The 13,513-nt window shown below is 34.6% G+C and overlaps 2 protein-coding genes across 2 annotated transcripts; both read right to left on the bottom strand.

The window, feature by feature from the left end:
- Positions 1-4,236: 4,236 nt before the first annotated feature.
- Positions 4,237-8,161, bottom strand: LOC143636543 (E3 ubiquitin-protein ligase RGLG2-like). Its single transcript, XM_077104112.1, has 11 exons — positions 7,997-8,161; positions 7,462-7,546; positions 6,786-6,926; positions 6,583-6,696; positions 5,897-5,994; positions 5,748-5,827; positions 5,566-5,671; positions 5,351-5,478; positions 4,589-4,721; positions 4,413-4,469; positions 4,237-4,320 (listed from the first exon to the last, which is right to left on the bottom strand). Exons 1-11 carry the CDS (start codon positions 8,159-8,161, stop codon positions 4,237-4,239), a joined length of 1,191 nt encoding a protein of 396 aa, XP_076960227.1.
- A 3,437-nt stretch (positions 8,162-11,598) lies between these two features.
- Positions 11,599-12,564, bottom strand: LOC143636519 (uncharacterized). The gene is made up of 2 exons (XM_077104094.1): positions 12,353-12,564; positions 11,599-12,322 (listed from the first exon to the last, which is right to left on the bottom strand). Exons 1-2 carry the CDS (start codon positions 12,562-12,564, stop codon positions 11,599-11,601), a joined length of 936 nt encoding a protein of 311 aa, XP_076960209.1.
- Between the last annotated feature and the right edge of the window lie 949 nt (positions 12,565-13,513).

Genomic DNA, 13,513 nt, shown 5'->3' on the forward strand with positions numbered 1-13,513 from the left:
CAACACAAAGTTAGCCCCGTCATGTGAAAACAAATGCCCACCAAATCACATCTATCCCTATTCAGTGAAAACAGAAGCGACATTTTTAAAAAGATCAAATGGAAGCGTAAATGAACAAATGAAAACCAAAATGAGTAAAAAGAAGCCTAGAATGAGGGACTCGCCTCCTTAATCATTCCATGAGTCCCGGATAGCCCCGGTCAGTGAAAACAAAAGCCCAACAGGCGCAGCTACCCCGGTTCAATGAAAACACAAACGACATTTTTCAAACGAACAAATGGAAGCTCAAACGAACAAATGAAAACCAAAATGAGTTAAAAAGAAGCCTAAATGAGGGACTCGTCTCCTTAATCATCCCATGAGTCCTGGATAGCCCAGGTCATTGAAAACAAATGCCCACCAGTCGCAACTATCCCTGTTCAGTGAAAACATAAGCGACACTTTTCAAATGAACAATTGAAAGCTCAAACGAACAAATAGAAACCACAACGAGTAAAAGAAGACTAAAATGAGGGTCTCACCCCCTTAATCATCCCTCGAGTCCCAGATAGCCCCAGTCAGTGAAAACAATAGCCCAATAGTCGCAGCTACCCTAGTTCAGTGAAAATAGAAACGACATTTTTCAAACGAATAAATGAAAGCCCAAACGAACAAATGAAAGCACAAACGAACAAATGAAAACCAAATGAGTAAAAAAAAGCCTAGAATGAGGGACTCGCCTCCTTAATCATCCCACGCGTCCCAGATAGCCCCGGCTTGTGATATAAACATAAAAAGATACTTATAGTTTAAGTGGCTAATGCTTCATAGGCCTATGGCTTTATAACTTTAAATCCTGTATTGATGGGATACTCCGGGGTCAGGAGGCCATGGGTCTTTATGCGGTATATCATCTGGGTATTTATATCTCCTAAGTGGATTTGTAGATATTAAAAGAGCTCAAAGAGCAAACCTGCAGTTTTCTGCCAAAATATAAGTCTTTAAGCATGATCATTACGTGCTTTATAAATACAATACACTACTGACTTGATTATTCACGCTGTTAGTCATATGAGGTCCCCTATTACCGTTAAGAAACGGATCACAAGGGACACGTCATAAGTAAGCGCTACAGATAAATTCATGCATACTCACCTATGGAGATGGATTTTGGGGTGTTGCTTGATAACGGGAGTATGTCATGTAGTGGGACTATTTGCTAGATAGTTACTTAATTGCACCTTAATCGTATCTAATGGCCATTCTGGTAGACTTTGATGCTTAAGTTTAGGTTGGTCGATAATATCCTTGATGTCTTAGCTATTACATATGAGCTTAAAAGTGTATAATTTGTGCAAATTTTTGATCAACTATTCTTAAGGTTTAAATAAAAATTAGGATGGCCTGGTTCAGTAAAACCATAATGAAGCATGATCAGGCGGCTTCAGAGCTTTGAAAGTGTGGGTTTCATTTAATCATATGAACTAACGAAATTGTCTCATCTTATTTTTCCCGGTAAGTATTAGGGCATGGGTTTAAGTGTACAACAATATCGGCAATCGCGGTTTTTGTGTTCTCTATAATTAATTAAAATAATCTAAAGTATTTTGTGAAGACGGTTTCTAATTCTGATTCCATTGCAAAGTCTTTTTTAGGACGAAAAAAAGATAATGTATAATATAATATTAATCAGTTAGATTTAGTTAAATAAATGAATGAACATTGTTACTTCAAGCATATTTATGTGTTTCAGGGAATTGGATGTTATGGAAGCTTAATAGGGTGATTTACGAGCTTGGAATGAAGGCTTAGAAGTGCGGGATTGGGATAGCACGCTTCATGATGCAGAAATAAAGAAAAAGAATAATTTTGGTTGTTTTCTTTGTCCTTCGCGCGACGCTAAGGAACCTTGAAGATGTTGGTTCGCGCTACACGAACCAACTCAAATATGAGCCCGACTATTTTGTCCTTCGCGCTACGCGAAGGGCAGGCCCATTACCCGCGACGCGAACCGCCTTAAAACAAAGAAAACTAACCCTAATCATTATATAAACGATTTTTAGCCTCTTTTCGTCATACCACTTGTTCCAGAAGCTGTTGAAGAACTCCAAAACGATTTTCCATCATCCCGAGGCTTCCGGTTCAGCAATTCATCATATGTTCTCAAAGATAAGTGATTTAATCATCATGTCAATGCTCGGCTAAACATCTGTGTTCATTCTAGGCTAGGGTTTTGTGTAATTTGATTTATGACCAGATTCATTGTGTTTAAAGTTTAAGAATTTGATTAAGTTTTATAATTTGATCTTATTCGATTATTGCTTTGATTGTTTAAATAGTTTGTGTAATTGATTGCCAAACCTTGCATCACTTGTTTGATTGTGTTCATCAACATTTAAGGTTAAGCTCTTGTGTCATTGAACTAGTAATTACTAGTCATTGCAACTTAATTGGTTTTCAAAACATAAATTGGTAATTAGGTAGACTAAGTTCAATTGTGTCAACAATTCGGTTAAGGTATCATTTGTTATCACAATCAAACTAATAGGTCTAGTAATTACTGCGCAATCGAGTCAGTTGAATCTGCGATTAGTTGAATATCACATTACCTGAACCTAGAGTAAATACCTTTTCTCATTATTGTTTACAAACTTTCAAAGTAATTGTGTTTTCTAAATCATCTTTTAATCTGCTTCACTGTTTGACATCGACTATCTGCTTAGAATAATTAAATTAGTTTAAATAATAAATACTACTTGCACTTTCCTTTGATTCCCTTAGAAGGCGACCTTACTTACCCGTACAAGTTATAGGTATTTAAGTTATTAAAATACTTGTTTTTTATTAGAACGCGACATCTGCGTCATAAACAAAACTTTGTTTTTTGCACAACCTAGATCATAACCAAGTAAACCATTTAAAGATTTAGTTGTTTAAACCCAACAAGAAACCCTTTTACTTAAGACCCAAAAATATTTTCGCCTTCGGCACATAAAAATTTAACGATTCTCATAAACGGCCCTGCTTAAACATTTAAATGGGTGTTAATCATATGCATGTGATTTGCGTTCGTTATTTTGTGTGATTGATTCTTGTGTTAATTTGACACATAGTCCGTAGTACACTACATTATCATGCCCAGTACACTCTAGTTAGTTTACTTAAGTACATGGATTGTGCTTTAGGATAGTAAGACCAAGATGTGTTATGTCTACGCAATACTAAGACCAAGGTATGCAAACACCAAACCTGAAACCAGTTGCTTGTTTCCTATCTTACTAACCGAAGTTTAACTCTTTCGTGTAGGAGTGTTCTTCGGGTTTTGGGTTTTCCGAGTCGAGTTTTTCGGGTTTTAAAGTTTTAAATCTTAACCCAAAACCCAACCCAAATCTCTCACGGATTTTTCGGGTTTGGGCAATTCGGGTTGGGTTAATCGGGTTTCGAGTATCCTAGAAAATGAAAAAAAAAAAACAAAAGAGATTAAACAACTTCAATGCTAAAATTAAAACAACATAGTCTTCTTTGCTCGTAATGCAAATAATCAAATAATAAATCAACATAACTTGATAAAGTCATAAAACAATTCAAAAGAAGAGTAAAACTAAGTAACTAATTCGAACCATAATCGTCTTCAATCAGACGTGATTTGAATATTCGATTACGGTTGCTATTAGTAATAAACGAAAAAAAAAATTAGCAATAAGCAATCGATCCATAATAGCTGGAATGACAACAGTCGATTGAGCCCAGATTCTGATAACTTTAGTGACTAAGACTAAGCCTATTATACCCAAAAATATATTTAATTTCAAAACTAAAAGTTTATTCGGGTTTTTTGGGTTGACCCGACACTTATAAATCAAACCCGAGAACCAACCTGAATTACTTTGTTTCGGGTTAGTCTTTTCTCGGGTTCGGGTTTTTCGAGTCGGCCTCAAATACGGGTTTTTTCGGTTTGGGTTTCGGCTAAAAGTGACAGCCCTATTTCGTGTAATTTGCTTCTTAATTTTATTACACATTAGTTCAGCAGTTGTTTAATTCAATCTTTTTGCATTTGTTTTCTTCTACTCAAGCAATATTTATAATAGTGGATATGACACCTTCTTACCCTAATTATATAGGTTATTCAGGTTTTTACATTTTTGTATTGGTGAAATATGTAAAAATAACATGACATAAAATGAAAACAATGCCAAATAATATTACAAAACTATATACTCAGTGTAATCACACAATATCTTCACGCATCGGTCGAGTCTATTGATGCAATGCCCTTCTGGTCTTGATCCGAATCCCACAAATCGGACACAATGATAATGCAACCCCACATTCGCAACATGTCTGTTAATCGCAACAACAACAACAATAACAATAATAAGATTTTCAAATCATATACATTGGTTGTAAAATACGAATAGCGTGTTAAAGTTTACCTGATGCCCGCAGCTGAAAGCCATATCCTTCGGTTTAACAAGGCACATAGGGCACGGCTATATAACACAAGTTACGTCTCGTTAAATGGTGTTTGGTTTCGTTTATTCGACTATTTGCGAGCGAAATATTTATAATATGTTTAGATAATGACACAAATTTTTTAGCACATACTTACCATATTGTTGTCATTAGAATTTGGAGATGAAGGCATCTCATTAACATGATGTCTTCGAACACTTCGGTTTCTTAAATTGCCATTGACGGGTGGAGGTAAAGGAGTGGTGGCTGGAGAATAGCCTGTCCGGACACTGATCAACAGTATAACGATAAGTGAAACTTTCAAACATTTGATCTTAGGGGTGTGCGTGGTGCTGTTCGGTGTGGTTATAGGCTAAAACCAAACCAAAAAAAAACTTCGGGTTTCGGATTTTTTAAACCGTTCGGTTTTAGCTTTTTCAGTTTCAGTTTGGTTTCGATGTTTTCAGTTTTACCTATTTAAACTTGAAAATTTTATGCCGAAAAGAAAGCTGGCCGAAAGTAATGAATTTAGGTATAATTAATTTTTTAATTGTTGACTAATAGACTATTATACGTTTGGCCAAAAGTATTTGAGTTACATATTTATTAAATTCTATTAAATTACTTAAAATATAAATAAAAAATAAAAAAGTAGAGATTCGGTTCGGTTTTTTTGGTTTTTATTACATGCAAAACCAAAACCGAACTAACTTTACAGAAACATAAAACCAAACTGTCGGTTTTTGTTTCAATTAGGTTTTTTCAGTTTTGATTTTTCTGTTTTTTCGGTTTTCTGCACGCTATTGATCTTAGTATGTTTCTAAATTCTAAGACACATAAATATTTTAACTTATATTTATTTATTGCGTATGATTTTTGATTTATTGATGCTACACAAACATATAAATTTATTGTTTACCCGAGTAGCCCGAGTTGAAGTGTTGCTTGGTATTGCGAAGGTATTTCCATCAACGCATTAACCGCGAATTCTGTCTCTTTTTTAAATGGATTGGTAATCTTTGACATGATTTCCGTAAAATTCACAAACTAGCAAGAAACCAGAGCAAATAAGTGTCACAAAAACGATATATTGTATCGTGACCTTTTTTAGCGACGATTTAAGTTATTTCAAACCTGTAAATTGTCGAATGCTCGTGAGGGTATATTGTCATCAAACTCCTTCATCATGTCCCACGGACCGTCACCAACGCCTACTAGTATTATTGATAACGGGTGGTTGCTACGAAAATACAACATGAAAGTTATGCACATATTTAGCAACAAAACGATCGATTCATTAAGATGTTAAATTATACCTTGCTTTAACTATGGCATTGATAGTGTTACGTTCTTGTGAACTAAGTTGACCTGTTTCCGTATCGACACTTCTTGTAACCTAAATCGGAGGAAAAAACATTGTTTTTTAATAAGTCGTGACAGATACAGGATTCACTCACTATTTTACCTGACCGTCGGCTATAATCAACAAGACATGGTACTGACCACCACTTTCTTCAACTATTGACACCGCGGTTTCTATTATAGGTGCAAAAGATGTCGGTCCTGCAAGCGATTATAACGAGTCGAGCTTAACCTTGTAAATGCTAAATTATTCTTTCCGAATTAATATTTTATATATTGTTTGAAGCTAGTTGAGTTAAGCTTGAGCTTGAGCTAGTCTTTGAAGTTCTTGACCCTGAATCCTGAAGCTCGTCAAGCTATCGAGCCAAGTTCGAGCTTATTATAAAGTCCTCGAGCTTGGCTTGCTATGTTTTAGCCAAGAGCTCAATAATCTAAACGACTGAAATTTTGTCACTACAAGACATTTAGGGAGGTCAAACAAACCCGAACCCGAACCCGACATGCAAACCCAAGCTGAAACATTTAGGACGGATACCAACTAGAAGATTATTTTTTAAAGATTTTATGGTTGTGGAACGGGTAGTGTATTAGGTGGGTGATACGCAGCCCGATTACCGGAAACATGTATACTGGTTTACCCAAATCATACCATACCATATCATACCTATGGACATTTTCTTTTTTAATTTTATTTTCTCTTGTCCTTGGATAATATAGTAAGGTACTGATATTTGTCTAAAACACGTCTCATTGTCATCTCTAAAAAAAGTTAAGATGTCACAAACTAACCCGAAAGTTTAAGTTGAGGAACTATCTCTCTATAACGTCTCAAAACATCCTCAAATCCTTGACAAGGATGTGAATCAGGATAAAAAAAGAACACGCCTTCATCATGTGTCGATGCTACAAAACACATTTAAACAACTAGTTAATTGCACACATTTTCGTTACATAACTTGTTATACAAGATGAATTAATGTATAAACATGTACCATCTCCAAACCCGAAACAAGGGATCAAGTTATCCTCGTCGAAAGCCGCCAGTGTTTTGCCAATGATTGATATTGCTTGTTCATACGGATTTTGTAACACCCCAATGCTATGCAAACTTCTTTTGTTGAATGATTTCATCCCTAATTTTTTTTACAATATTAATACTTTTAGCTACAAAGTTGTGACAAAAGTTACATTTAGCGACTAAAGCAAAGATTTAGCGACAACCTTTGTTTAGCATGAAACCTACGAAAACCGATCCGAAACCACCAAACCAAAAGGTCAAAACGAAACCAAAACTAACGTGAAATTTCGATTCGGTTTCGGTATTACAAAGATTGGACAAACTGAACCGAACTTAAAGATTTTTGTTTTAATTACTGAGTAATTGATAATGGTTTAACATATATTTTAGTCAAAATGTTTAATAATTAATTATAAAATGACGAAAAAAATATAAATTCATTAGTTTTAGGTTTTTAGCTCACTTTTTTCTTTTGGCCTAAAACGAAATAACCCAAAGCAAACGGTTTTAAAAAACTTAAAGACCGTGATTTATGTTTTTGGCTCGTTTTAGTCTAAAATTAAACCGAATCGACCCGTACACGCCCCTAAATCGATGACGACAAGTAGCAAATAACATTAAATATTTACCGAATTATCAATTTTCCCAACCTGTCCATTCATTGCTTCTGGTGAAATCGATACCAACAATGAGATTTGATGATTCAAGCCCAGCTTCAGCAAGAGCCGATGTAACCTATAAAAGATAATATTAGAAATTTTCACGAAATACGTAAAGTGTGCATAAAGCTGAAAAAACTGATTTAAAACCAAAAGTGAGATAAAAATCGACGGTTTAGTTTTATGTTTATCCAAACCGAATTTATAGATTTTTTATTTTGTATATAAAGTAGTTTAAAGGAATTTAATAATACGTAAATCAAATGTTTTTTATTGAATGCATAATAATCAACTAGTTAATAATTAACATATTTTTATAGCTTGAATTAATTCTTTTTGTTAAAAAAAATTTCATCCCAAAAATTTTAAACTTAAATAGAAAAACTGAAAATAACGAACCGTACTTTAGCACTTAACCCAAACCAAAACGGAACATTTTCCAAAAACCAAAGTTTCGGTTTAGCCCAAAACTGACCCGAATTAAACTGTGCACACCCCTACGTAACTTGATCTACAAGTAAGTCACCTGGTCGAGCGTCTCATAGTTATCAGGTATTAGTGAATACTTTCGATCCAAACTTCTTTGCGGTACATGATTACTTGTGTTGTAACTAACGCTACCTGACCCCGCATAATTGATGTCTTGAGTTCTTGTGTTTGGTGTCTCTTCTTTTGAACTCTTGCCACCCATTGTTACCAAAAACTGATCTTAAAGAAGATATTTGAGTCTTCTGTATATAAAGATACAAAGTTAAGTTGATGTATGTATATTATTATGTGTGTGTCGTTGTGTAATTAACTATATACAATACAAATGTCATATATGACTAGTCAAACTCTATTTTATGAAATATAAATGCTAGGAAATTAGGAGGTAAAAACTAGGAAGCACACCTTGTAGCTATCCACACGGATTACTTATTAAAGAAGGAAATCCGGGTACGGATAATTCAATACCTTGATTTCAATCTCGAATTCATCTTTTTACAGAAGTAACTAGCGATTCCTAACGGGAAGTCCTGTAAAACAGAAACATCGTGAAGCTCGTTACAGGAATGGGTTCTTCCTGTAACCATTTTCTGATGTGAGAATTGATAATGTGATCTTCTTTGTGAATATATTGGTGTGAAGTACGAGAGAACGAGATAGCATATTTGCAGTGTTTTAAAAATCGGTTCGTACCAGCCGGTTGAATAGATATATCAGACCGGCATTATGAGCGCTGTATTTTTAGGCAGTTTGCTAGAACATCGAACCGGTGGTTTTTTCTAAAATATCAGTTTTAAGTCCATGAGATTTTTGATATTTTGCGGCCATATTTTTAAAAAAAATTATAACATAGCGATTGATATTGAAACAAGTAAACTTTTAGATTATTTTTTAAAAAAATCGAGTGCTTTTGTATTTTTTTGATTATGGATTAACTTTTGGATTATATTTTTTTTACGGAAGCATATACTTTTGGGTTATTTTTTAAGTTGAAGTTGCATCTATTTGAAATTACAAGGTAAAATATTCAACTCAGTTGAACATCCCGTTATAACCCTGTTCAACCGGCTGGACCATTTTTTGGCTTAATCCGGTATGAGTTAAAAACCGGTTTTTAAAACATTGTCATATTTGTACCTCTTACTACCTATTGTATTTATAGAGGTGGGAGGTAGGACTGATATCACTAACGACATCACTGGTTCCCTTGGTTAGCAAAAGTTTTTACGGGTCATGTTAGTGAAGTCTTCTATTCTTATTGGATGTTCGAAAATATTCCTTTTGTTTCCTTTGAGGTTCGCATAGGATTTAAATGGTTCGGGTTATTCCTGTTTTCTTATTGAATCGGGTTGTTTTGATATGGGTATTCCGACCCATTCATCTTCACTTATGTGTTGAAAACAAGAATTCAAGATAATATGTAGCCTCTGAATGTTCTAAAGCTTTTGAATAAATTGGTTTTTGAGTATTTTGATACTATTAGGAGCCCGTTTATCTACCATTTTATTGTAATTTTATGAATTTTAACTTTTAAAAAAAAGTATTTACTAAAATTATTACTTAAAAAAATCAAATTAATAGATTTCTGTTCAAAAAAAAGAAGAGAGATTTCTGTTTTTATCTATTTTGTTTTCTTTCTTTTTTTCTTTATTTCTATCTTTTATTTTCGTCTCCATGCTCACTCGCGTTGCTTGTTTACTTTTCTTATTTTTTTTATATGTTGTAGTGCGACGGCACGTGTTTGTTAGTTGGTGGTGTGGTAGATGTGAGTTCAAGAGGGAGTATCAATATAGTCGGGTTGATGCATTGATGGCCTGATGGGTCTAGGTTTAGTAAGTTAATGGGTCGAATCATTGAACACGAACACAACTCATATATTTAGTCAAGTAAAATGTATTGTACCACAAGGTTGGGTCGGTCGACTGACCCTTGCCCGACATCCCGATAGACCTGAATTTTATTTTACTTTTTAAATTATATATCTTTTTTAGAAAAATTGTTTATTTAATGTTTAAACCCAAATACTCAACTAATTTAAGTTCCAATTTTTTTTCACCTTCGGTTCAAATATTTTTCACGATTCTCGAAGACGGCTTTGATGTATCAACCTAACCTGGATACACGTAAATCATAACCTGACATGTGATAATAATAACAACAATCTGTTTAACTCACTTATCTAACCGAGTCATACAAGTTAACAGCTTATACTCAAGTTTTAAATGTGTTAGACCATATTGAAGGTGATAAATGAATTAAACATATCGTAAACAGGTTGACGGGTATCCAAAACCTAATTCCATACCCTGTTTTTTTTATCATGTTAAACAAAATGTAAGCTCTATATATAAATAATTTCAAATTACGTAACTCGTGATGTCTCAACTACAAGTATATTTGCTTGAATGATAAAAGTCAATGTCAACTATATTCTTATTTATCAATAAAAAATCACCTTAAGAAAATAACTTGCGAAATAATTCGTAGCCACAATTAATGTTTTATTAAAAACCACATTTTAAAAACCATATTCGTAGCCACAAGTCTACGTCAAATTAAATAATAACTAAATGTATATTAGAAAATAAAAAAATTAAACAACACTGTATTATATATTTGTAAATTTGTTAAAAAACTATCAATGTTTTGCTTATTTATCAAACAATTTGGAACCATTTTTTGAGAAATTCAAGAAATGTATAAAATAATACTTCAAAAAAGGTTTATAAAATATAAGGGTTACAGCAAAGATTATGGCCTCTTAGTTTTACGTGAGTAATTCCTAACACCATCCGAAGATACGGCATTAGCTTGGCATGAAATTCACGGAATTAGGTTTTGATCAGGTCGAATTGTTTAGCTAAGGGGGTCGGGTTAACCTTGTGGGCTCACGAAATCCATTGATTTTTTTATTTTATATTTTTTAAGTGTGTTTTATGTAATAAATTAAATTGTGTGGATATGTTATGCCAAACTTTAAGACTTAGACATGCGTAGTGGACCGTTCCCCCCCCCCACCCCCCACCGGGGCCGTTTTGATATTCAAATTGTCTCAGAAGAAGGTGGGGCCAGAAGATTGTGGACCAACGGAGAAGAAGGAAGGGGGCGTTTTCATAAAAGGAAATTCATATTATAAATATAATGTAACTGTTTTTTTAAAAAATTGTATTTTTTTGTTATAAATATGCATATTAAAAGTATCAATATATGAAAACAATAAAAATATATAATAATAATAACGTTCGGATCGGATGACGCGTGTTTGGGTCCATCCATCAATATGCGTGTCGGGTTTCGGTTCACGTGTCTGGCACGATTTCAGATTCAGGTCGTGTTCAAGTTCATGCCTAGTGGCCCACCAACCCACAAACACGACCGATTCCGTAAATATATTTAGTAAGCGTTAAACACTCTCATACAAACATCATCAAATTTAGCATGTATTCTTTTTGTAATCAATCTTATAAACCTGGAATCATTACAAATCTTATAAGTGATATATCAAAATAATAATTAAACAAATTTTATAAGACAAATCAAAATAGTAAATATAAATAATTTGTCACTATAAATTTTTTATCCACTTCCTCTCCTTATTATGTTTTTTGACCAAAAATCTTCTTGTTTCGAATCCGATTATCATCTTTTCGTGACGCATTTTTTAGCGACCAATGTCCCGCTAGGAGGACTGCTAACGACAAACGTACAATGCCCGTATAACCAATATGAGTATCGAAAAAACCCACCTAGAGTCGATGTTGTTCGAAGAAAACTCTTTGCTTCAAACACGATTCTCCCGGTTCTCATTTGCTGGTTTAGAGACGCGACATGTGTTTTCGTGAACGGGATTTGGCTACTCACCATATGAACATCTCTAAGTGCATACCCTTTTCGTGACACTTCTAAAGGTTCAACATACCGAGCCGCAATAAGAGTTTTCTCAAAGTAAAGATTAATAACAATATACCGAAACTCCACATTAACTTTCTTATTCGGGTTAGTGAAATTCGCTAGCAAAGTCATGTCACCGTTTAGAAGATACCCGAGATCAAGATATGCAGCGTTAAGGCTGGCGCTTGTGATGTCAAATTTAGGGTATTTTGGGCGGTAAGCAAGGTAGACTATCAGAAGAATTAAGCCCCCGACGATTATAGTAACCCAAAACAAAACGCAACATATGGCAATGAGCCAAGCTAGACGTGTGGTTTTTCGTGGTGGTGGGACGTGTAGAGGTGGCGACGGGTAGTGAGAAGAATGCGCCTTGGTGGGTAGTGGGTGAGGTTTGTCTATGTGGTGGGCCCTTGGAGGTACTAGTGCTGGTACTAATCCTGATCCTGGTCCTGACCCTGACACTCGCCCTGACCTTGGCCCTGACCCTGACCCTGACCCTGACCCTGACCCTGGGTTTGGGGAGGATATTGGCAAATGAGAGGTTGATGGTTGCGAGTGTGGTAAGAGTGGAACCACGGGTGTTGGTGACTCAGGTGGAGGAGATCGTCTAAACCGTTGGGGCACTTGTGATGCTCGAGCGTTTGGACCGTTTGGGTCACCATACCGTTGGGCTCGTGGCTGAAAATGCGGGTTGGTTTCGCGTGGTTCACACATGAGTGTGGCTTGAAGTGGTTGAGTACGAAATGGGGATGCAACAATGTAACAAGTAACAACAACAACAAGGTTTGAATAATATTTGAGGTAACTTGAAAGTTGAAACAAAGCAAAAAAATAAAGTAAGGAATAAAAGAAGTATTAGGCATAGAAGGCAAGTAATGTAAATGATACCATGCTTTTTAGGGGCTAAGAAATTAAAAAAATGGTTGTTTAGCCAACATAAAGCAACTTATTGCTTACTTAATTAGCCATGGTTAAGATAGGCTATTAGCCAGGTGTTCAGAAAGTGTACATGGGTCCATTTTGTAAACATCACGATATTTGTAGCAATATATTTAATTTAATATTTATTTTATAAAACTAGAGAAATAAATAAACGAATTATGACTTATAAATTATTCGTTCTGTTTTATAGGATATTGACGGAATAGGGAATTAAATCTTCGAAATTGACAACTAATAATTAATAATTAATTAGTAGTAATTTAAAGCATAAATAAACACGAAACTTAAGTCACTTGTGAGCAGGGATGGCAATGGGTCGGGTTGGGTCGGTTTAAATACTTCTAAACCCATACTCAATTATGAAAGTTCGTCCAAACTCGTCGGGTGTTAATCGGGTAATTACCTGTCAGGTTTCGGGTTTCCTATCGGGTTTTCTCAAAATAGCCGTCGGGTTTCTATCGAGTTTTGGCAAACTACAAGTAATCGATTACAAACAATGATTACCACAAAAATAAAATGTCTCAAATAATTACCATAAATAAATTTCGACAAATAATATATTTAAAATATTTAGGATGTACAATATATATATATAGTTTACAAAAAGTTATGTCGGGCATATCGAGTATATACTCGGATAAATGGTCAATGGTATTGGGTTGGGTAATCGGATATATTACAAATCTCAAACCCACAAAAAATTTTAAAACTAATCCCAAAC

Source organism: Bidens hawaiensis, unplaced genomic scaffold, assembly GCF_021521415.1.
Source record: "Bidens hawaiensis isolate Kalapana, Puna unplaced genomic scaffold, B.hawaiensis_p1.1 tig00007984_1, whole genome shotgun sequence".
NCBI classification, from domain to species: Eukaryota; Viridiplantae; Streptophyta; class Magnoliopsida; order Asterales; family Asteraceae; genus Bidens; species Bidens hawaiensis.

What these genes read in the sequence shown, in the direction of transcription:
- LOC143636543 (XM_077104112.1), bottom strand. Translation starts at nt 8,161, where the DNA reads ATGGGTGGCAAGAGTTCAAAAGAAGAGACACCAAACACAAGAACTCAA. An exon ending in GAGCATTCGACAATTTACAG is followed by an intron (nt 5,479 to 5,565) that starts GTTTGAAATAAC and finishes GTTTCTTGCTAG; the next exon opens with TTTGTGAATTTTACGGAAAT. An exon ending in CTTTCAGCTGCGGGCATCAG is followed by an intron (nt 4,321 to 4,412) that starts GTAAACTTTAAC and finishes TGCGATTAACAG; the next exon opens with ACATGTTGCGAATGTGGGGT.
- LOC143636519 (XM_077104094.1), bottom strand. Translation starts at nt 12,564, where the DNA reads ATGTGTGAACCACGCGAAACCAACCCGCATTTTCAGCCACGAGCCCAA. An exon ending in TCCCCAAACCCAGGGTCAGG is followed by an intron (nt 12,323 to 12,352) that starts GTCAGGGTCAGG and finishes GTCAGGGCCAAG; the next exon opens with GTCAGGGCGAGTGTCAGGGT.